The sequence below is a fragment of the Oculina patagonica genome, chromosome 10, assembly GCF_052425735.1.
Source record: "Oculina patagonica isolate OP01 chromosome 10, crgOcupat, whole genome shotgun sequence".
In the NCBI taxonomy this organism is placed as follows: Eukaryota; Metazoa; Cnidaria; class Anthozoa; order Scleractinia; family Oculinidae; genus Oculina; species Oculina patagonica.
In genome coordinates, this window is record NC_135767.1 from 20,485,119 (window position 1) to 20,508,915 (window position 23,797).

At 38.1% G+C, this 23,797-nt stretch overlaps 2 protein-coding genes across 2 annotated transcripts in view; one reads left to right on the top strand and one right to left on the bottom strand.

Moving 5' to 3' along the window:
- Positions 1-23,042, top strand: LOC144628999 (sortilin-like). Its single transcript, XM_078487139.1, has 24 exons — positions 1-372; positions 485-559; positions 2,294-2,361; positions 3,626-3,728; positions 5,169-5,345; positions 5,940-6,007; positions 6,914-6,978; positions 7,522-7,590; positions 8,701-8,774; positions 9,348-9,434; positions 9,854-9,914; positions 10,031-10,104; positions 10,722-10,803; positions 11,988-12,082; positions 13,264-13,452; positions 14,051-14,142; positions 15,415-15,599; positions 16,151-16,274; positions 16,771-16,845; positions 17,836-17,946; positions 19,331-19,475; positions 20,144-20,250; positions 20,908-21,037; positions 22,101-23,042. The coding sequence occupies exons 1-24, from the start codon at positions 112-114 to the stop codon at positions 22,122-22,124; spliced, it is 2,541 nt and encodes an 846-aa protein (XP_078343265.1). The 5' UTR covers positions 1-111; the 3' UTR covers positions 22,125-23,042.
- The window catches only part of LOC144628965 (gamma-tubulin complex component 6-like), a 57,177-nt gene continuing 55,390 nt past the window's right edge, over positions 22,011-23,797 (bottom strand). Inside the window, 1 exon segment of the mRNA XM_078487098.1 lies at positions 22,011-23,636. Coding sequence (XP_078343224.1) covers positions 23,545-23,636 — 92 coding nt within the window. The 3' untranslated portion in view covers positions 22,011-23,544.

The following is a 23,797-nucleotide window of genomic DNA, read 5'->3' on the forward strand; positions in this document are numbered from 1 at the left end:
AGTTTATTCTTGCAGAAAATTATTTGCAGAGATGTTTTTTAAACTTTAGTCCCTCGTTGTGTACAATTTTTTGCTCCTTTTTTTGTCAATGTGTTTTAGTTTTCTTTTATAATGCGTCCAGTTATTTTAGCAAGTATATTTCTTGTTGTAACTTGCTGCTGTGAAGTGCTGAGCGGCAAGCTTGTCCGCGAACAACCATCGCGAGATTCGCTCAAGTTGACCTCAAAGAGGAAGACGCCGGAAATTTTTAAACGTCGCGTTCGGCGAGATGCAAATAAGGACGATCACCCAGATGTTTTCAACGTAAACAAAGCAGAAGGCCCCTGTAACGATCCTACGGAGGAAGACGGACAGGAGATAAGCAAATTGGACGGAAGTTTGGTAGCGATATGCTTTGTTTACCTATTTAAATGTAGCAAATAGAAAAAGTCCTGTTTTTTCCGCTTTCGCAAGTAGCATTATTATACCTTTTGTTTTCTTTTAGTGGAAGTTTCAAAATGAGACGAAACTTAGCATTTCAATGAGTTGGATTGGCCAAAGACCGACTGGGGAAGCCTCGGTAAGACGAAATATTGTTTTTAGTTTAGTTCCTGTAATTTAAGCTGATTATATTGAAAGCGTTCAAGACTTGATTCGATGCACTTAGATAAGCTTTACTACAAAAATTGTTTGAATAGCTTGCTGCTTTTAAAAGGTAGCACGGGAATTCTGTTTTATTTCTATTGCCTTTTCAAGCCATTTTGTTGATTTTTGTTTTTGGCAGTGTTTAACATAGCGAACGTCTTTTTATTGAGTTTGTTATGAATAATTAATTTATTGCCATGGATTCTAAAATTCCGTACAAGAATGTTGATTTGTTTACTGGCTTATCGTCCATAATTGTTATGTTTTTCTCTTGCGTTTTATATAGAAAAAATGGTGTTTAAAATAAAACTTAAAGAAATATATATACCGGTAATATATTACTGGTTTGCATGGAAAATAAAAAATGGTTGTGGTATGTTAAAATTCTTTTTTAGTTTAGTAACATTTTAGTACACCATGCATCGCATAAAGGTGATTCAAAGTTAAATTATACATGCAGGACCCCATCAAGACGTTTTTGAGGAATACTAAGTCAATTATAATTAAATACAATAAGAATTGGCAAATGGAATTTTAAAGATAAAAGGGTAATCATTCAAGCTTTAAACTGTGTTAAGATGACATACTAGGTCTTTCAGATTACTACAGCAAGGAGAAAAATGTTTGTTAACTCAGCTGCTGATGTTTTTGTATCAGCCTTATTGAATAATTCTAGATAATCTATTTTGTATGGTCAAACAGAGGGTCTCCAATAGGGTTTTTGGATCCCGCCATGCCAGCTAAAATTTTCCCTCAATCTGGTAATCCTGAAGGTTTTTATCGGCTTATCCCAATCCTGACCATTTATTGTTTCCTAATCCATTGCCTCATGATAAAAGGCCTTCCATGATCAGTTGGTGTATATTCGCTCCCAGCACTGGTCTTGAAGTGTTTGGTCACTGCCAAAAAGCTTATATTTCTTTCTTTCTGAGTAACTGGCACGTGGAATGTGTGTAAACACGATAATTCGTGTAAGTAAAAAAAAATGCTTTATGCGGCTTTTTGAGATTTTAACAAAGATCACAACTTGATTTTCTATACATTCAAGTACATCATTTTTTCATCACTGGACTTTCCTGATCCTGCTTCTTTTAAGTGACATTTTCCAAATCCCGCCTTGTAACATTGCCAATATTAACGTGTCCCGTTAATAAGTTCAATCCTGAATCTTGCTCCCTTTTTCGATCTAAAATCCAAGATCTCAGCCTTCGAATGAGCCAAATCCCTCCAAGCATGCTTGATTATCCTGACTCACTAGATGTAAAAAAAAGATTAGACAAAAAGTCTGAGTAGATAAATCTGTGGTAAATCTGAGACTTTACGAAATGGACAGTTCAATGTATTTTTGTAACCCCAGAGACTAATGCCTAGCCTTGCAAAAGAAATCCAGACTCTGAGATGGGTTAATGCAAAAAAAAAATCCATTTAGCAAGACCCTTAAATTGGACATCACTTCTGCAAGAGACAATTCTGATAATTGACAATTCTGAAGATTCTGATAATAAATAATTAATAAATAGTCAATTCTGATAAAAATAAATAAATAGAAATAAATAAAGTATAATAATTCAACTTTAACAGGGTGGCTGCAGTTGGAAGTTATTTTAATTTGTGAATGATCTCTTGTTGTTTTACTTTTAATAATAAAATATATCTCTTTCCATTTTAGTCCATGTTGCTTTTGGCCACAACAGAATTTATGTTTCTGTTCAGCAAACCATCGGAACTTTACAAAAGGTATAATATTATTACAGTGTCATGATAGTATTGTGTAGAACCAATCTTATTTAGGAGATGCAGTCTGCATGCATACAAAGCTGTGCTCTTAGAATAAATGCAGGGTGCTTGAAGGCTTTTTTACGAGAAATCTTGGGTACCCAGCTCTTAAAGAGTTATACAGTGTACAAGCCATCCAAAGGCAAAAAGTAGGTTGCCTGTGGGTTGGGGTACCTGGGTTCTGCTAGAACACAGATCTCCCAAGAGATTTTCAAATTGGAGGTCCATTAGTTTTTCAGCCTTCTGATAGCATTTTCCAGAATTTTTTTTTTTTGCTGTATAACTGCTTTGTTAAACAGTTTTTCAACGGTGACATGCTTGGGTTTTTGGCCTGGCTTAACAAGGAATTAAAGCAGGGCGTAAAATTAACTTTTTTCCCCAGTAGCCACTTGGCTGCTAAATATACCAAAATAGTAGCCAATTCCAAAAATTTGATCGCCATTTTTTTAAAAAAAAATAAAACACTTCTCATTCTGTCATTCTACTAGATAGACCCTTGACAATAAATTATTTTCATCACATTTGCATTTATTTCAATCTCAAATGGCTTTTTGTGCACAAGAACTGGGAAGACTTTTGGTGACATAACATGATCAGTACCAGAGGACACCGCTGATCGTATCAAAATAGGTGCACAATGTTTGACAGTCATTTGGCGATGCTTTTGACTTCATCTATGGATTTAAACATTTCAAGTTGAACCATTTTGCCTTGTAAACTTCAATGCAATACAAAGAGCAAAGATAGAAAGCAAATTTATTGTGTGGCTGTTTGTGTGGCTAAGTCGAAACTTAAAAAGGGAAGTTGCCCGCCCAAAATAACAACGCTCGATTGCAAACCATATCAGTTTTGGACAGGTAAATAACCTTCAAAACTAATATATTTAGCTGAGATGTAAGATCTTTAGATGAAGCAAGAAGTTGTACAGTTGTATGTTCTTTGCTCACCCTGTGTGCTTTATTAATTATTTTACGAGTTATGCAGTTTTTGATGAATTCAGCGATCCGATGCGAATTGAGGTTGATTGTGCGAATTCTAGTCGCCAATTTGGCGACCGCCTTTCAGGATTTGGTCGCCAAAGAGAAAAATTTAGTCGCATTGGCGCCTGTATTAGGTGCAATTTGACGCCCTGAATTAAAGACATCAGCTGCATGTGGGATTGTGTTTTGTTCATTGGTAGTTAATTTTGTTTATTTTTCTCATTATTGAATGTTCGTTTCATCAGTGATGACTTTGGAAAGACATTCAAGCGCATCAATGCTGAAGTTTTCAATACTCGAATCAGAAAGGATAGTGGAATTATGAAAAGCCCAGTAAACCCCAAAAAGGTTTGTTGAAAAAGACTGATAACATCACCCATGTTATATATAGACAAATGCCTCCTTACTTTAATTTAAATTGATGTAAAAGACAACTGGTGAACTTCTTCTTGCAGTAAAGAAAAATTAAAAGGTCAGCCATCTAGTCAGTGTGTAAAGAAAGTCCTGTTAAAAAAACCCATGGCTAATGTCCAATCCCAAAAGTGTGCAAACTTGCTCGAGTACCTGAGCTGCCCATTGCCTAAGACCTCTCCTTCCAAGACCTTAATTGGGCGATTCCAGAAAATATCCGTACCATACCACAGACGGCTTCCATATTTCAGCCCCCCTAATGCCTTCGGAAATTCCAAAATGCGTTATCCCTCCATGCCCTTGGAATTCCATAACCATTAACCCCCCTCCTGTTCAGATTTTTCATTTTTTTCGTCAAGCTCTTTAGAATTCCCGTCAGGGTTCGCAAATACACCCAAAGTGGCGTATATTTTACATCAAATTATTTCAAATGACTCGATCTGTACATGGAGACAGTCATTATGACTCAAGAGATGCTGGGATGTTAATGTAAAAAAAATAAGACTTTTCTCCTTACCCTTGTTCACCAGATACAAACTACATTAACTTTACATTGCCCCAAACTGGTGGAGAACATTAAAATAAGAATATTGTGTGATGCACATGTGTAAACTCGGAAGATAATACGATCGAGTGCACTGACATATCCGCCATCTTGAATTTGAGCCTTCAGGGTCAGCAGTCGCTCCCAACCCACGTGCGTCAAAATGGCGTCTTGAAGCGTAGCAAAAAAGTTTCCCACTCCACTGAATGGACTAAATATTTGTGGATCCGCTTTGACAAGAAAGCAAAGAGCGAATAAAGAAGTTCATCAATGTTAAGGCCTCTGAGGCTTGATGTATGTAGAACCCACATTTTAGGGATTTTCTTTTGTAAATGAACGCAAACACATGCCTGATCGATCGATACTTCTTTTATCCTGTATTTGCGAATTGGTAGTCCACAAAATAAGCATTTTCAAGGAACACACTCTTGTTTTCTCCTCTGGAAATCCCAGATCTGGAACTCCCTCATGCCTTTGGAATTCCAATCGTAAGTATCCCCCCATACCTTCGGAATTTCAGTTCAAAGAACCCCCCCTTGCCCTCGGATTTCCAAAAAGCTGTCCGTGGTATGGTACGGATATTTTCTGGAATTGCCCATTCCATAAGACAACTCTTCCAGTCTTTCTAGGCCTGCACTTCCTGACCCGTGGTTACCCCTAGTAACCAAACCAGTTTGATTTTTATTTTTTATTGTCTCATAATAATTCATTGCCATAATCTGAAACAAAGGGAAATAAAAATTAAACTGGTTCAATGGATAGTTTTAAACCAAAGATAAAATTAAATTACAACAACTTTGTAAATTCCTGGCTAAATTCATGTTTCTTCTTAGGTGATTCTTGTGTCCCACAACATTCCATTTTTCGCAACCAAATCTGGCATTGTGATGACTGAGGATGGAGGAAACAGTTGGAGAAAGGTTGTACTTCCATTTCAGATCTCAGGGCCGCTTCTGTTTCATCCACGTGAGGAAAACTGGATCTTGGCTAGAGCTGTCATAAATGGGCGGGTAAGAAGGAGTCAAATTCCGTAACTTCCGCTGACTTACAGCAACAGTAAAGCATCTTTTAGTCACTGGTAACGTTTTGTGGGAGGCGCGGTGGCCTAATGGTTAGTGCGCTTGACTTTGAGTTGAATGGCCTGGGTTCAAGCCCTGGCCGGGGTGCTGCGTTGTGTTCTTAGGCAACTGAAGACACTTGTAATTCTCACACACAAATGTTTTACGATCAAAAATTGTCCGGATATCATGTCCGACCACAATTGGGAATGCGTCGGACATGAGCAAATTTTGGGCCACTAGACTTAATATATGCAGACTTTACCTTAAAACATCTTTTAGTCCGTGGTCAAGTCTGTGTTTAGGCCTAGGGGCCTATCAGGCCAGAGCTTGTCCCAGTTTTTATAGCATGAAGTGACCAGGAGAATTTTTATTCCCTCTTGGACCATGAGATCCTGGTGTATTACGGGGTTACCCCCCAGCATTCAATTTCTGTTTGAGATTGGACCTTTTCTATAATTTCGTGTAGTGTTAAAGTAATGCAAGTCAAGGAATTAATAATTTAAAAAAAATAACCAATTTGTTTTTGTTGTTGTGTATTTGTAGGCATTCTTGTCCAAAGACTTTGGAGTTACCTGGAAATTTTTGCAGAGTTATGTCAGAAGCTTAAAATGGTGAGAGCAACAAATTGTCAATGAAAATTTTATGGACAATACATGCTGCATATCAATTGAAGCACAACTATATAGAGGATAATAGATGGTTGCCCGGAGATATGAAATTTATCTTCGAGTGTTCAAATCGACGAGTGAGCACAGTGAACGAGTGAGATATCGATTTGAACATGAGAAGATAAATTTCATATCTCCAAGCATCCACGTATTATTCTGTTTATTATATAAACCTACTAAATACAATGTTTTTGACAATTTTCCGAAGATTTACGAAAATTTTCCGAAGGTTTCTGAAGATTTTCAAAATGTTGTCCGACGGTCGTACAAATGTTTCCGAACATTTTTTTGAAATTTCGAAGATTTCCAAAGATTGCCGAGGAAGATCCGAAGATGTTTTGACTTAATATTGATATACTTTTGCTTACTGAACATTGAAACATGGAATCAAGCTGATTGGTGAAAAATGATATCACACATGTGTGGTGGATATCATTTTTATCCACACATGTGCAATACCATTTTTATTGATTTGCTACCACTCACTATACCACTGCATCTCCATGGCTGGAAATAGTGTGTTTAAAACTTAATTAAAGCTATATGAAATTGTAATTTTTCTTGAAAGAGAGTTTAAAATCTTCCATTAAAATTGACTCATTTTTCTGTTAAGAAAATATATTCATAAATAAAATCTTATTCAGTTAACATGATTTTTTTTATTAAATGTGATGGTGTTATGGAGTGATGCTGGGTTGGTCACTCAAAAATAACATGTACATGTACATTGTAAATCTATCATGGTTTATTCATTAGAGAGTTACGTACATATTTTTTACTGGCCAGAAATATCAAGAAGCTACATGTATTCACCTAAATAATGACTGGTTTGGTTGTTTTGTTTCCTAGGGGTGCCAGAACAGATCAAAAAGTGGATAAAGAGGAACAAACAATTCTTATGACGGTCTCAACAAGTGAGTTAAATAATTTAATAACTTTGTTTGCATTTGCTAAAAAGCCAACATGACACTGTTCAACATTGGTATTGTGCTGCTTCACAAAATATTATAACGTACAAAGGGCAATGTCATTAAAGATGTGAATATTGTTCATCATGGTGTAAGATAGGTAATGAACGTTTATTCGTTTGTCTCACGATAGAATCTCTTTGAGATGTTGATCGTGACGTTTTGACTGCAATACTGTTAGTCTTCATCAGACAATGAGGTCGATTGTTTACACGTCGCTATTTAATATGCACGTTTATGCACAGCGAACCAACGTGCATAAATAGCGACGCGTAACCAATCGACCTCATCGCCTGATGAAGACTAGCAGTATTGCAGTTGAAACATCGCAATCAACATCTCAAAGCGATTCTATCGTGAGGAAAACAAATAAACATTCATTACGTACAAAGGGCACTTTCCATTAGTCAGAACTGGCTGGCTGGTCTGGTATATTCAAGAACATAATTTGGTGTTCTATTTGAAATTTTTTTTTGCCCAATTTGACAGATGCTCGGACCTTCTTGATGGGAGATGCTAACTTGATCAGATCAAGGGACCTGGGAGAACATTTTGAGTGTGAGTTCTTTGAATGCACATTAATTTTTTGCCGTGCTTGACACAAATGCTCTGTCTGTTATCCAACAGTGAAGCTACGGTGGAGTCCCGAATTCTTGAACCTCCAGGAAAACAAAGGAGAGTTTGGGGAAGTTTGACAAATTGGGGGGGGGGGGGTTAATAACAATTAAAGAAGTACATGTACTGACAGTACTATCCAAGGGAAACAAACATTGGTTCGAGATATCAGGAGTTTTGAGAAACCAAGGGTGAAAAATAAAGGATTCTACAATACTTTGAGCTTGACAGCTGTTAGCTGCAAGTTCCTCTCCAAGTCGCTTCATAAGCAAGGGGTTAAGAACCTTCATGCCAGTGCTGCTAAGTTCATGGGTCTGAATCAAAGTGAAGCCAAATATTTGTTTATTAGGCTTTCCTTGCTACTTTAAACAGTCATACATGTTTATTCTATAGAATACACCTTTGATGTAGCTGACACATGACTGTGAAGACCTGTTTCTCTTTCGATTTCATTCAATAGACAATCTTTTTTCCTGCAAACCTTAACAGTATGAATCCTTAGTTGATGATTTTCTTTATTCTCATTACTTATCTACTTGATAATATTTTGGTACTGTAAGAAGAATTTATGTTGAATGGTTCCTCTGTTATAGTTAATGGTTTGATCCCAGGAGTATCATTAGGTTGTATAGTGTGATCGTCCAGGTGAGAGTAGTTCTGAGAAGAACTGTTGTTGCGGCGAATGTTTGTTTAAGCTGCGCCCCACAGGGAATAATTAGTTATTCGTCCTACGGGACTTTGACTTATTAGTATGCTAGTTTTCGTGTTTAGTTTAGAGTCTTTTGCATTCGTTGTTCGCTGGTGGATACGAAAAGGTCGTTCGAATAGAAGTTATCGAGTCGTTTCGTTTCGTTTCGAATTAGTAAATCGGAGTCGTTGTAACACAAATTGGTCCTTCGAGCCGGATCAAAATGCTCTAGATATCGGATGTTGGTCACCAAAAACAATTCTTTTTAGAACTTCTCTCACCCGGACGATCACACTATACAATCTACTGGTTCCTCTGTTGTTAAATAGAAGATTAATTTTTCATCACACTGTTACACACTTTAGCTATCCATGTTCAGCATGTTTACTCCTTTGGACTTCAAGGACAGTTTCTTTATGTCTCAGTGGACCACAACAAGGTATGCATGTGGTAATTAATTATTGTCTCATCTCCTACCCTAAATTCATAGCCCAACAAAAATATGGCAGCCAACTACACTCCGCCAGTGATCAGCTCTAAAACATCCCATCAGGGAACTTAAAGATTCCATTCTGTATTATTTTGTGAATTATTATTTTTTTATGGCCCATGTACAAGATTCTGCATTTATTTAAATACTATGGCTTGCTTCCTGTGCACTTCGCTTTAAAATTATGTTTTCCTTTCTCCAGAGTGGAGGGGTACAGGGGGGCAGGAGCCTGGGAGAAAAGGGGCGGGAAGCGGGTTTCCTAAGGTGGCGGGAACCAGGAGAAAATGAGTAAACTTTTGCATCATTTCGTTATATTTTGCAATGGATATGGGACAAGGAGGCTACGGAAAGAGGCAGGAGGCGGGAGGCGGGAGTAAAAAATATGGGAAGTGGGAGTAAAATATGATTAACCTTATTAGTTCCTTACTGTAAGATACAAATTGACAATATTTTTTATGGCCCAAGCACAAAGCATGTTGGCTGTAGAAAGAAGTAACTTTCTTGTGTTTCCATTTCTTTTAGAATAACAATACACGTATCATGCATGTGTCAAAGAATGGCGGAGATTCCTGGGACCCAGTGCAAGTACCAACAGTTACACCAGAGAGGGTATTGCCATTTCTGACAGATGCAGTTTTAAATTTTGTCATGTTGTCACTAGTATAATAATTGAGCCTGTCATTTCTGACCAATCTGAATGCTGTGGTTGAGGACAATCCTGCCATATTCGAAATTCATTTGGTTATGGGTCAATGAAAATGAAAGTTGATGACTTGCTTTGCTCCGAGTTTTGCTTGCCAACTCGTAACTCACTGCTTTGTAGCTTTTGCAGTGCCCCTGATTCAAGAGAGCCTGCTAACAGACTTTTATTATTTGTTATTATAAATACTGGTAAAAATAATTTAAAAAAGGGGTTTTTCTTGTCTTATCCAGTCTTGCTTACAAATGTAGTTAGTATTGCCAGCATCGACATGTAAAAAAATTAAATATTTAATTATATAAAATTTTATTCTTTTTTCCCTACACAGTTCTATTCCATCTTGGATATGTCTGAAGGACTTATTTTTCTTCATGTTGACGACCCTGGAGGTTTGTCTTATTTAATTCATGGCATTTGCATACCTTAAAGTTCTCTGCAATTTGGAATAAACTTGTTTCAAGTATTACAAATCCTAAGCTTCTCTTTACTTAATCAAATTTAACAGATACTGGAAAAGGAGTTTTGTACAGTTCAGATTCTGATGGAATTGTGTTTAGTGAATCTTTACGAAACCATGTGGTAGGTATAAGATTTTCTTTAAGATGGCTGCATGGAATTTTAAGTTCGATAAATATCTACAATAAAAATGTTGTACAGGCAGAACTCTGGCATATCCATAATAATTTCTTGGTTAAGAATTGCGACAGTGACAGTAAGAAATCAGACAAAAATGAAATCAACTGACTGTTATTATGTAACACAGGCAATTTGAAGAAATCTTATGAAATTGTTGTGACCTTTCCAATAAATGGAATGGGAGAATTGTGAGTTTTGTGGTAAATCTGCCAACAAACTTGTCAGCTTCTAGTGAAAAAACTGTTCATGCTTTTATTGGCAATCAGGCACATGCACATTTCCCCTTTAATTTCCTGGTTAATTTTCAATAATAATGTATAAAAATAAATTGACCACATTTTTCCATGGACTTCACTCTTATAGACCATCAAAATGATATTATTGCATGTAAGTGTCCAATACTTGTCTGCAGTTTGTCAGTAGTTCCACTTGAGTTTTAAACATTTTATGATGTCACCTCTATGCTCAACGAGAGAGACTGTAGACCATGGATAAATCAGTTCATCTGTTAACAAGTTTATAAGTCTAGTGCCAGCAGTAATGTTTTATTTTTTTTTCAGTACACAAACTTCTTAGAAATAAATGATTTTTGGAAAGTGGAATCCATGAGAGGCACCTACATTACAAGCCAGATGAACAGTGGTGAGCATGTTATCAAAATATCGTCTAGCTTTCTGTACGCATTGCAGGCCTATAATCCGAGGTGATGATGATGATGATGATGACGATGACGATGATTTTTAAATTATACCGTATTTTCTCGATTAAACGCCGGGCCCCGAATAAACGCCGGGTCTCCAAGGTAGAGTGGTAAGTAAGCCTTTCAGGCATTTATTCGAGGTGTAATATGCTTTAGGTATGATGGCAAAATGCGTTTATGTCACAAATAATGATTAAAAACCCTTGTTTAATAAATATTTTGCTCGAATAAACTGCACCATTCAAATAAACGCCGGATCTACGGAGCTAAGTTTGGAATAAACGCCGGGGGCGTTTAATCGAGAAAATACGGTAATTATTTTTTATGCCGAGCTGAACTCAAGATTATGACACTAAGACACTGTTTACATGATTGGACACAGTTTCATCTGTTGCGCTTCGCTTTCAATGTGGTTATGACTTTTGTTTACATGGCACTGATCGAGACTGTAATTAAACCTGGTTCCTGTAAACAGCGAAACTGCATCAATTTAAAAACAGTTAGAATATGTATTTTGGTGTGAAATTGGCTGAATCGAGAAGAGTGAATATGGTGAGCCCCCATGGAATGAAGCACTCATACAATCACAGTTGAAACACTTGAAAAAGTAAAGACAGTTTCTGTGTAAATACTTCAAAACTGTTTCATTTTCCATGCGGTTTTGCATTCATGAAATCATGTCGATCGGAAATCATGTCCGTGTAAGCGATAACAAATCAGTGTTTGGTGTACATGTTAAGTTTTCTGTCACTTGTTAAAGGGACATGGTCAGCGTTCAGACCGCGCTGACCTGGACACTAGGGTAGTTTTCACGTTTTGAAAAAAGTCCACCTTACTCAGTAACCCGAAATCAAAAATACGGGTAGAGAACCTTCAGAAATCTGCTTCAATCTTCTCAGTGTTTTTTTTTTCTAAATTTTCCCATTTAGTGAAGCACTGAGAAGATTGAAGCAGATTTCTGAAGTTTCTCTACCCGTATTTTTGATTTCGGGTTACTGAGTAAGGTGGACTTTTTTCAAAACGTGAAAACTAGTGTCCAGGTCAGCACGGTCTGAACGCTGACCATGTCCCTTCAAGTCCTTACAAGTGGGGAACGAGTAATTATTGTACATTGTTTTTCTTTCAGACAATACTGTTACTACAGTGATAAGCCATGATCGTGGTGGTGAGTGGAAAACTATTCCCTTGACAGAGGAACAGTGCAAAGGGGCCAAGTTAGGGGTAAGCACACAGCAATCTAGAATAATAGGGGTCATGAATGGTCTAATTTTGCATTGCTTGCAAAATTAGGCTTCTGCATGCTTGGAATGCTCGCAAAATTTTAGTGGGTGCTTGTTTGCTCGTGCTCGCATAAATTTACAAGTGCTCGCGTGCTCGGTTTTTATTGGAGGTAGTTTTTGAAAAGTGCTCGTTGCTCGCAAGGCTAACTTTTGTCAATGCTCGTGCTCGCTAAGAAAAATGCTGTGCTTGCATGATCAAATGCTCGCAAAAACCATTCGATACCCCTACTAATGCTGAAACTAGCAGGTTCACTCTTTGAAGCGTGCTTCACAGAAAAATTGTGCTTTTTGTAGCTCTAAGAAGGCTGAATAAGATTAATAAATACTTGTTTTAACAGTGGCTATTCTTAAATGTCCTACATTTCTACTGTGCATTTTCAAAAAAATTATCATTCTGGTACCCAACCAATAGAAGACCTGCCATTGGAAAATCCAAAGGGCTGAGAGGAGGTGTGGGGAAGGGGAGTTAAAAAGCCATACAATATTTTAAGGTCATTCCCCCGAAATAAAACTGAACATAGATTTTTAACCAAACTTCGCCTACTGGTTTATTACTTCAAGGGAACTTAAATTTTGAAATAAAAAAAAGGGGGGTCACCAGATTCGTTTAGGAGCAGGACGACCATGTATATTCCATATAATTCCTTTATAATTCCTCTGCGAGTACTGGCAAAGTACACTTTTTTAGCGATAATTTATTTTTCAAACACATGAATTGATCTGTTTTCATTTTACAGAAAGAATTTGATCGCTACACCCAAAATATGAGAAAAAATTGATAGGTCACCAGGCTCGTTTAGGAGAAAGTGACAATTTACTTCTCTCGCGGACTAAGCCGCATAGAAAAAAGCCGCGATTTTGTTGATGTGCTCGCGCGCGCGCACTAATTACGCGTAAAATTCTGCGCAGCAAGGATGCGCAATGCAAAACAGGGCAATGACCTTAAACAGAAAGTAACTAAGAAACTAACTGGAAGTTCAGGAGGGAGGGTAGAGCGGCAAATCATTATACCTTTGTAGGAAAGTATCCTTGATATTTTCTGTGTTAATGCATTTCAGCCTTTCCAATGCACGGATGAACAGGAGTTGTCTAACAGTTTTATGCAAACTTTCTTTTCAACAGCCTGGTGAGAAGTGTTCACTCCAGATCCACAACCGTTTTAGTCGCAGTCGGATGGTCGAGTTTGCCATGGGACCATTGAGTGTGCCGAATGCTGTGGGCATTATCATTGCTCATGGCCACCCAGGCAGTGCTTTGTCCAGACGAACAGATGTGTGGATGACGCGCGATGGAGGCTATATGTGGTATAAGGTGTGGGTCAACGAAAGAGCTGAATAATTTAAAGCATTTCATGAGCTTATTGACTGACTAGGAGGGCCAGACAGGAAGATATTTGACTTGAGGTCATGGTGAACTGACTGAGCTCAGCTACATGTAGGTCTGTACAAGATGACCAAGAGCCAATTATTTTCCTCCTTCTGCCCTGACTGAACTCAGTCAACAAGTTTTTTATTACATGACAATGACAGTTTAGAAAGCCAAAAATTAGAGTCCAATCTTTTCCAATCTTCTTCCCGGTATTATACCAGGTTAAGCTTTTATGGCTTTTTTTCAATTACAATAATTGTGTTAAATTAACCCAGTTTTGTTCCTAGAACAACACAAGAAAAAAAAAAATGCCCTCTGCCTTTTATTACAGACCTGACATCACTTACTAGCTAGGCATGTCCACACTGTTTTAGATATTCTCCTAGTACAGTCGTCTTGCTCCGGGCAATATCCCCTAGTTGCGAATTTTCTTTATTCTCGCCATGAACCTGTCTGCTTTACAATGTACCGGTATTGATATATTACCGGTATATGGAGAAATCAGATATAACTTATCACTGTTGCCTTTTGTCTTGATTAGGTTCTGAATGGTACTCATCACTATGCAATCGGAGATCATGGCAGTTTAATTGTAGCTGTACCGGCATATGCCTCAACTACTAATTATCTCATGTAAGTTGGACTACACAAAATTAATTGTGATTAAATAGATTTAGCCAAGCCTAAAAGTGGAGCACCCGGGTTATTTACTTCGCCCTTTTTGTAAATCCAAATTTACTGACCAATAAAAAGAAAAAAAAATAGCATGTGAGCCTGCAATCCAATATACGGGGGTATGGAAACCATTACTTGGTCAGTAGTAAACTTCAAAAAAACATTCGACCTCTATGATACTGGTCAGCAGTTACCTTGTTTTGACAGCTGTCAATTGACCATGACATGGATGTCCAAAATCAAAGATGTAAGCTGATGTTAACCATAACCTTAAACCTATTTCTGGAATACAGTCGCCATGTTGGGGCAATGTCGCCGTCGTTGCTAGAGCGCACACGCCTGGGAACCATGCTGCTAGCCTTGATGACCTGAAAAAACCAAAAGCATGGATCTGTTAATTTTCTATGGGTATGGGGCTCTGCTCTGCGGCCCTTCGGACCACTGGGAGCTCCGCTATAAGCAATGTGTATGTTTTTGCGGCATGTTGGGATTCATGACAGTATTAAACTGTTCAAGCAAAACTTTTACTTAGGTAGCTGCAGCTTGATTTCACATGGCTTTCTGTGGGCTGCGGGGGGGGGGGGGGGGGGAGGTAAAAAAGTAAAGTCTGTGTCCGAGCCAAGTGGCCAATACAGCCGGAGCTTATCCCGGTTTCTGTAGCATTAAGTGACTAAGAGTATTGCTACTCCCCCCTGGATGGGATGCAAGTCCATCGCAGAGTTACCCCCCAGCAGTAAATTTGCCGGTACCCATTTATACAGGTGGGTCGAGAGAGGCACTGTGAGAGTAAAGTGTCTTGCCCAAGGAACACAACACACAACGTAGTGCCCAGCCAGGCCTCGAAATATCAGCACATTTTTGTCTGTAAAATTGCTATCACATTATTATCAATAACCATTATTAGTATATACCGCACAAGTGAATAGTGCTTTTTGCACACGCTGATTGGTTAACTTGGAGGTGATTAGCAAAGTACTATTCACCTCCGAGCAGCTAAAGAGAAACAAACTGCCTTCGCGTGTCACTTTGTTTACCCAAAGTGATGTTTTGGTCCGCTAGTTATTCAACTTGTGTGGTATATACTAAAACAATTATTCATCTCAGTGTTGGTGAATGTGGTGGATATTTACCTCGGCGCTTCGCGGCTAAGTATATATCCACCACTATTCACCTCCACTTCGGTGAATAATTGTTTATTACAGTAATAATGCTGCTTTTTATGATTTCCAGGTATTCTGTGAATGAAGGTCGCTGCTGGTTCAAGTACAAATTCACAGAACATGAGTTCCATGTGACTGGACTGGTCACTGAGCCAGGAGCAAAGACAATGAAGTTCAGCTTGTGGGGCAATACTTTACCTTCACCAGAGTGGCAAGTCATCACTGTGGACTTCAAAAAAGTGCTGAAGAGAGTTTGTAAGTTGATAACAATGTGTAAGATGTGTCAAGTTAAAACAAAGAAAATCATAACCGTAACGGAGGTTTGGTTACCCGGTCCTTATTAGCATTGATTTTTATTGTTTTATTTCTTGGTTTACTCCGTAGTTTTTGTATTGATTGAGAAGATAAATCAAGCACTTGAGACAGTGTTTTATGGGCAGTATTCAAACAGCTCAAACTTCGTCAAACTTCAGTCGTCTGCAAAAGTTAGTCGTCAGGCGACTAACTTTTGTCTTTGGGCGACCAGATAATCTTATTTCTTTCATATAAGCTTTATGCTGGGCACCCTGGATCTCATAGTTTGGAACCTTTGGGCTCCTTGTAATTTTTCTCAGAGCACAGCCTTGAAAAGTACTCTGCTTCACGCCTATACTCAACCAAATCTCAGTTTTTTTTTATGAATAATGAGTTTACAACATTTTAAATTAGAGTTTAGAAGAAAAAATATTGGAGATACGATTCAAGCGAAGAATTCAGTCACGTTAATGATAATAAAACAATTAATTATAATTGCACATTTTTTGTAGGTAAAGATGATCCAGACCCCAATAAGTCTGATTATGAGACCTGGGTTCCTCATGGGGACAGTGGAAACAACGGATGCTTGCTTGGAAAGAAGGTTTACCTTCAGAGACCAAAGAAGGAATCACTGTAAGGAACTAATAAATTAATTGCAAAATATTTCTGGCTTTTATTTTTGGACACTTTTTTTAATTATTTGATTTCGGACATATTTTGGACACTTTGCTGAAACATAGCTGAAGTAAATTTGTCTGCAAAACACAAATTAGACTGAAACATCGGATCAATGTAGCTTTCTGGGAAACTGCCCACCTACCCCTGCCCAAACCTAACATTAGCCCTTTAAATAACACAAGCACATATCGAGCCGTTAAGTATCTCAAGCCGTGTCTCAACAAGAGGTCGCTCCGTAAAGGAAAGTTAAAGCTTTGGAGCTCAAAGTGGCTTAATGATCTGCTACAAGAACTTCAAAAGGATCACTTCCTTAGTTACAGTTCCCACGATTTCTCCCATCTCTAAACCTTTTCTGTGACATCGAGTTTGTTTGTGTACTTAAAACAGTTACTGTACTCTAAATACTTCTTACGCTTAAAAATTTTGGACATTTTTTTTTTGACACTTGCAGTTGTTTTAATGGCTTGGATTACATTCACAAGCAGACGACTGAATACTGTAAGTGCACACACGCGGATATGGAATGGTAAGAAATCAACTTGAAAATGTTTGTTATATTGCTCATTCAATTTAGTACACTGTTTTATTATATAAACATCAGTGAAATACCAGGAGATCTTTCGCGCGAAGAAATCATATCTTCACACGTAAAAAAATAACATGTTATTCTCACATGTGAAGATATCGATTTCGAAACATTTTCTGACAAGTTTGCTGTTTCAACGCTGAATGAGCCAAAGTAAATCGATATTAAATCGAAACATCTTCGGATCTTCCTCGGCAATTGTCGGCAATCTTCGGAAATTTTCGGAAATTTTCGGAAAATGTTCGGAATCATTCGTACGACCTTCGGACAACATTTTGCAAATCTTCGGAAATCTTCGGAAAATGGTCGGCAATCTTTGGAAAATCGTCAAAAACATCGTAATTAGTAGGTTTATATAATAAAAAGAATATTACATGGTTGCTTGGAGATATGAAATTTATCTTCTCGTGTTCAAATCGATATCCCACTCGTTCGCTGCGCTCACTCGTGAGATGTCGATTTGAACACTCGAAGATAAATTTCATATCTCCACGCAACCATGTAATATCCTCTTTTTATCCCTAGTTAAGGGGGAGGGGGGGGGGGTCCAGAGCCCCTGGAATCTCCCCCTGGAGTTGCCACTTCCATAGATAATCCCCCTTGCAAGTTCACAATGTAACAAGTTCCCCTTTGATTGAAGTTCCCCTTGTTGAAAGTTCCCCTTGTAAAGAGTTTTCCTTGTAGATAGTTCCCCTTTTAGAAAGTTTCTCCTGTAAATAGTCATCTTCCCCTTGCATAAAGACCCCCCCCTCCTGTATAATGTAACCCTTGTAGATAATGAGACCGTATTATAAAAGTCGCCTTTGAAGCTTTTCCCCTTTGTAGAAGTTCCTGGAATACGTAAATAGGCCAAATAGTTCCCTCTCATGCATAGCTCCCTCGTAGTTGAAGTTCAAAACGATGTTAACATTGCCAGTTTTTGTTTTCCAGTGACTATGGTTATTACCGAGAACCAAACTCTGACACATGTAAGCGGGACGCACTAAAACCTCCTGATCTCTGCCTCAATGGTGACATAGAAAAGCTAAAAGACAAAATAGGGTTTGTATATCTTTTATTAATAACATTCACTGTTGCACTTGGATTCGGTGCTTCTCACCCAGATCTCCACTTATGTCCAGATCTCGGTGTTCAAAGGGCAGATAACGTTATTCACAAGATGAATCGCTATCCAGTAGAAAAGTGTTGTTAAATTGTACATAAATGGCTACCAGTCTTGGTGGCCTAATGGTTAGTGTGCTGCAAATAATTTTGTTCCTTTGAAACTACATGCGTTCCACTAAGTCACCATTTTGATTGGGCAAAGCAAAAGTGAGGTCGGACATCATATTACAGCACTGCTCGATATGTGAACCTGCTAATCTAATGCGTTGTCAACGCAGAACATTGGTGTTTGCGCTGGAAAGCAAAAAAAAAAAAAATTGTCCGGACATTCTGTTTGACCACAGTTGGAATTTTATCAGACATTGGCAAATTGTGGTCGGCCAGTGTCTGATGTCTGACTGTTATTTGCAGCCCTGTAGTGTATTGTGTTGTTGGGAAAGACGATTTATTCTCGTAGTGCCTTTCTTCACTCAGGTGTATAAATGGGTACCAGCCAATTAAATGCTGGGGGTAACTCTGCGATGGACTAGCATCACATTCTGGGAGGAGCAGAAATACTCCCAATTCCCATTTTTATTAGAAATATTTTATCTGTAAATAGTTTTAAAAAGTATCTTAAGACTTATTTGTTTCAGAAGGCGTTTTTAAGCTAATTTTTATTTTTTATTCATTGTAATTTTACACTTATCATGTATTTTAGTATTTTTATTAATTTTAGGGCCATTTTGTAATTTAAATCTTTATAAATATTGTAATGCGCAAGTGAAAATCCTTGATTGATAGTTGCGCAATATAAGTTCATTAATTATTATTATTATTAATTGCTTCCTGCTGTAGACATGATGCAATCAGTGTGCACTACAAAAGTTGCATGTGCACCAACTTTGACTGTCAAAATTGGCCGGGCCCTGGGGTAACCCCAGACTTTTTTCCCCAGGGAAAAACAAAAATAAATATCAAACAAGGGCCTGTTGTTATGGGCAAAAGTTGTCCCTGTTACTCTCTCCTTAGCTTTGTTCCCCCCTCCCCTAAGCCATCTTTTACCAAGTGTTTATTTGAAAAAAGTGCTGACATATAGAGTGCATGCTCTATACGTCTACACTTGCCCCTGTTAGGCAACTCTCCCCCAGGGTTACCCTGTCTACCTCCCCCCCCCCCCCCCGACCAACTTTGCGATTTCTGAGATAAACAGCTGGCTTATATTTATTTAGAAATGTAGGAAAAGTTTGATCGCCCGGGCTTGCTTTGTATGGAAGGTGACCATCCTACTAGTGACATTGTAAGAGGCCATTATTTATTAATGATAATTTATTTGTTGTAGATATCGTCGTATTCCTGGTGATGTCTGTCGTGGTGGCGACTCAGCTGTGACGAGTTATTTAGACACGCACCAGATTTGTAAGAATGCGTCCTGGTACGAGTATGGAATGAACTACAACTACGAGGCAAAACATCAAACGTCCAAGGTGAGCCATCGCCTGGTCCTCTAGCCTGAATTTCAGACATTCCTCTGTGGTCGCCTACTCCCCAGAAGGGGACCACAGAGGGAGGTCTGAAATTCAGGCTACTGGTCCTGATGTAATTAAAGAAAAAGAAAATTACTGAATTCCTCTTGGTTTACACAGAAGACCCATTGTTATTTTGTTCGTCCTGGACAAAACTACTCCGAAAATTACCGAAGGTTACCGAAGGTCTTCGAAAAATCTTTGGAACTCGGAAGATTATCGAAGATTTCTCGAAGACTCCGAATATTCAAATGCTCACCCTGATGTTGTTTGAAGATGTCGCGATGACTTCCGAACAATTCCGGAAATGATCCGAAGAATACCAAAATCACCCGAGCACTACCATATGGCACATATTGAAAATTGTAAGGTTCCTTGTTCGTAACCATCTCAATCTTCCTTTATCTTGACCATCCTCGTTCCTTTTTGGTTAATTATTAACTCTTTTTTTAATTAGTGTTTTTCCGCATTATTAAACTATATGAAGGGATTGACTTGGAGGTCGTTGGACATCGCATAATATTACTTCTTTTGTCACTCGTTAGATCGAATCTTCTGCTCTGTTAAACTCAGGACAGTGAAGTAAAGGCCTGACCTTTATTTTTTTTTTCTTTTTCTGTTGTTTGCAGAAGGGACACAGTAACAAAGTTGTTGTATTCTTGGTTGTTCCCGCGTTGTTGATTGTAATTGCCGCAGCTTTGTACTTTGGCAAGAAGTACTGGGACCTTGGAAAGTTGTAAGTTGATGTCGTCTATAAATTTGTTCTACGACAAAAGGTGCCAGAAAAAGAACGTTACAACACAGCGACCGCGGAAACCATTCTAAAGTGGTAGGCTTAAAAGTCTGGCCAAGATGAACATGCATTAGGGGTCACTGTTCCAATATTTATCATGCTTTTGCGCGCCATCATATTTACAACCCCAATAAATATAACGAAGCCTCCCTCGCTTGGTATACCATCCAATACAGAAAAATATAAAACTACCTAAGCTTGTCATCTGGAACCCTAGAAAATCAAACCCAGTAAAAAAGTGGTAGGCCCCCCGCGGTCCCTGCAACAGGGAGCGAAAATGCAGGTGCCATGAAACCGATTTAAAATCCGTGCGAAATATCTACAAACCAAAATACGGAAAACTCGCAAGACGACTGAATTTTTTTTTAGATTAAGTACGTTAAGAAGAAGTTACAAGCCGCCCCTGAGCCACCGAGAAATCCAAGTTTACACAATTGTAAATATTTCAGAAATTGGTTTTCCCGAGAACCATTTGGATTCTCGCTCACACTGTACATATATTTGCACTCTGTTTCAAAATGGCAGAGCAATTCGTAAACTAATTTATTCTAAGGTGATTTTGCTTATTTAGAATAACTGTTTTTGTCTGTTAAATTTCAGGCGCCCTACTTATCGCTACTCGCAGCTGTCGCAAGAAGTCGATGATGATTTGGAAGGCTCAGAGACTTTTAAATACAACCCCAGACCCAAAGGATTGCAGGCCTACCGGGATTATGACACAAGTGATGACGTAAGTTGGGTGTTGCTTCTTTGTTGCTTCGTAGTCATTCTTCTTAAATGTTCATTCTAATTCGTAAAGTCATGATGATGACGAGGATGATGATATTTTGGTGAGGAATCATTTAAAATTCAGGTCAGGAAAACTTCAGGGTTTCTTTGTTATGGAAACTTTCCAGTAGTGTCGCAGCTCTTGTTAAGCGGTTTTTTTTTATATTTAAGTCCAAAGTTTAGTACGCCAGCAATGACCTTGGACAGCAGATATACGCACAGAGATACGCGCGCGCAGTGCTCAGTGGGAGATTGGGACCACATATCATGCTGACGCAATATTTGCCACATTTTATGCGACGAGTCGTCTACACCAGCAATTTTCACGAGTATGTGACAACTTTTATGACACATAGAAGCTAACTCGCCAGCTTGTGCCACTAATATGTTTGTCACACAAAAAGTGACCATTTTTTTCTCATTTACACGAGCAAATAAAAGTTGTCACATAAAAACTGCCACATAAAAACTGCTCGTGTAAACCCGGCTCAAGCTTGTAATTCTACTGCTCCTCTAGTGTAGCAGTTGCTATTGTCTTGGGCCTAGGAGAATTGTTCTTGTTCTTTGTTGCATTTAATGCATGAGACCTTGCGAGCACTGCTACCCTACCCGAAGTTTGTATATAGTTAGGAAAATTTTAATTTTTTGTCAAGGTTAAGCTATCCTCCGCCATCTCAAACCATCAAAAAAGACAGCAAATTCTCGTTACCTTGTCACGTAGACGAAAACGTACTCGCAAGGTGCAACCTGGTTTTGAGGGGGTGGGGTGGGGTGGGGGGGGAAGGGGGGGAGGAGGAGAAGGAGAACAAATACAGCCTGGGATCAAGAAACCATGTTCTTACAACTTGCAAAGCAGTCACTTTGTATTTTGGTCAGCGGTGATTATATTATAGCAAGAGTGCCTTAGGCTTTAACTCGTCCTCGTTGTTAAAAAAAAAAGGAAAATTAAAACTGCTGTCTGCAAGAAATGCTATTCTTAGCTAATATTTATGGTTATACTAACAAGATTTGTTTTTTCATTGCAGGATGCAGCTATGATAGACCTGTGAAGTTTTTGTGAAACTGTTTATCAGCCGGGTGTACATATTTGTTTATCGTCAAGAATATGAAGTTATCCTGATTGTCACGCTACTTTTCACTGAGTGTTGCGTGACAAAACAACTGAATGCTTGTTTGGCACAAAAGTACCTGCTCTACTGTACATAATTGTGGGAGCAAGATGAAAGGTGTATTTGTTTTTAGTACTGAAATGGGTATTTATAGTGTTTTAGGAGTACTTTATACATAAAGATGAAAATATTGATTAACGTAACTTACGTTAAAAATCTGATTATTTATTTGCAAAATAAGCTTAGCTATAAAATAGTTTTGATGTAAGAGCACAAATTTTAAGCAAAGTTGTTTCTAAATTACATTTTACTTCAGGTGAATGACTCAATGATCCAACCTCATAATAATGTCACGTAACTTTTGTCACAAAAGAACATCGTGACAAGCATAAACCACAAAGGTGGGGGGGGTGCGATATAAATACAAGCTTTCTTTTGCTTTCACTTTCCGAGGTATAGTATTATATAACAAGCGGTAGTTTAATAAAATATTGTTTTCACTGCTTATTATTTTCAGGTTTATAATAATCTTAAGTTCTTCATTTTGCCTGTCCTCTCAGTAACGCCCTCTTCCATTTGTGTCATCTCTGTTGTAACGAAATAGCGATTTGAAACCATACTAGAGCAGTTTTAGCTTTTTATCACTTTATTTAGTAATTTTGATACTTTATAAATGTCTCCAAATTACGTGACATCCCAAGCGAATGACCATTGTGAAAATGTCACGCAATGCTTCACATGACTCGAATTAATTAGGAGGAGCACGTGTAGAATTAGAAAATGTGCATCAATGTAGCCACTTAGTTTTGAAAAAGACTACTGTTAACTTTTGTAGGAAATAAAATAACTATTGCTTTATTTGATGTGAAGACTGCTTATACGTTTGTTTTTCACCTTTAATATTGCAGTTTCATTTTACATTGCAGACGGCAATTTAAGGTGACTCTGAACACAACAACAATATGCTAAAAAGCAATTTTGTAAAGAAATATTTGATTGCTTCCTCTGCGAAGTAAGGCTACAGTTTTACAGTTCAAAATATATTTTATCCCGGCTTAAAGGCAGACAGATATTCTGACTTTGTCCTCTTTTGCGGTTTGTTCAGCAAGTTTATATATAGCACGGGGATCGCATAAACTTCACTATCTTGCTATTAGGGGAACAATTTTACTATTTGAACAACGCCCAATTTTTCTTACACCAATATGAGAATACAGCAAACATTCTTAACTATTCGTTTCCGTCCTTCAAACAAGTTACCCTGCTGCGCAATTTCAATATTTATTAAGACAGCGAGTCTTGCCAGCGGAGTGATGACGTTGTGTAAAGAAGTCATGCGTGAGGTAACGTCACAGGACCATCATTCCACATTGTAAAAGTTGTTGAAGTTAATTCTGAGGAGGAAGTCGGCTAAGTGAGACTGGTATCCACGACGAACAAGCTTGCTTACCACTGCAAACGAAATAAAAACAATTCATTGAGCGATTTCTAAATCATGCCATTTCACAAATTATTCTATGAGCTTGCGTTGAATATGAGATTGTCGATAGCTACCGAGGGTTTGAAAGCTTGCTTTAACTGGGCTTAAACACAAACATAAGAAGAGGCATAAG

Bases quoted from the DNA above. Each gene is read 5' to 3' on its own strand.
- LOC144628999 (XM_078487139.1), top strand. From the start codon at position 112: ATGCGTCCAGTTATTTTAGCAAGTATATTTCTTGTTGTAACTTGCTGC. The intron at 7,591-8,700 runs GTGAGTTCTTTG...TACACACTTTAG, and splicing joins CCTGGGAGAACATTTTGAGT to CTATCCATGTTCAGCATGTT. The intron at 21,038-22,100 runs GTAAGTTGGGTG...TTTTCATTGCAG, and splicing joins ATTATGACACAAGTGATGAC to GATGCAGCTATGATAGACCT.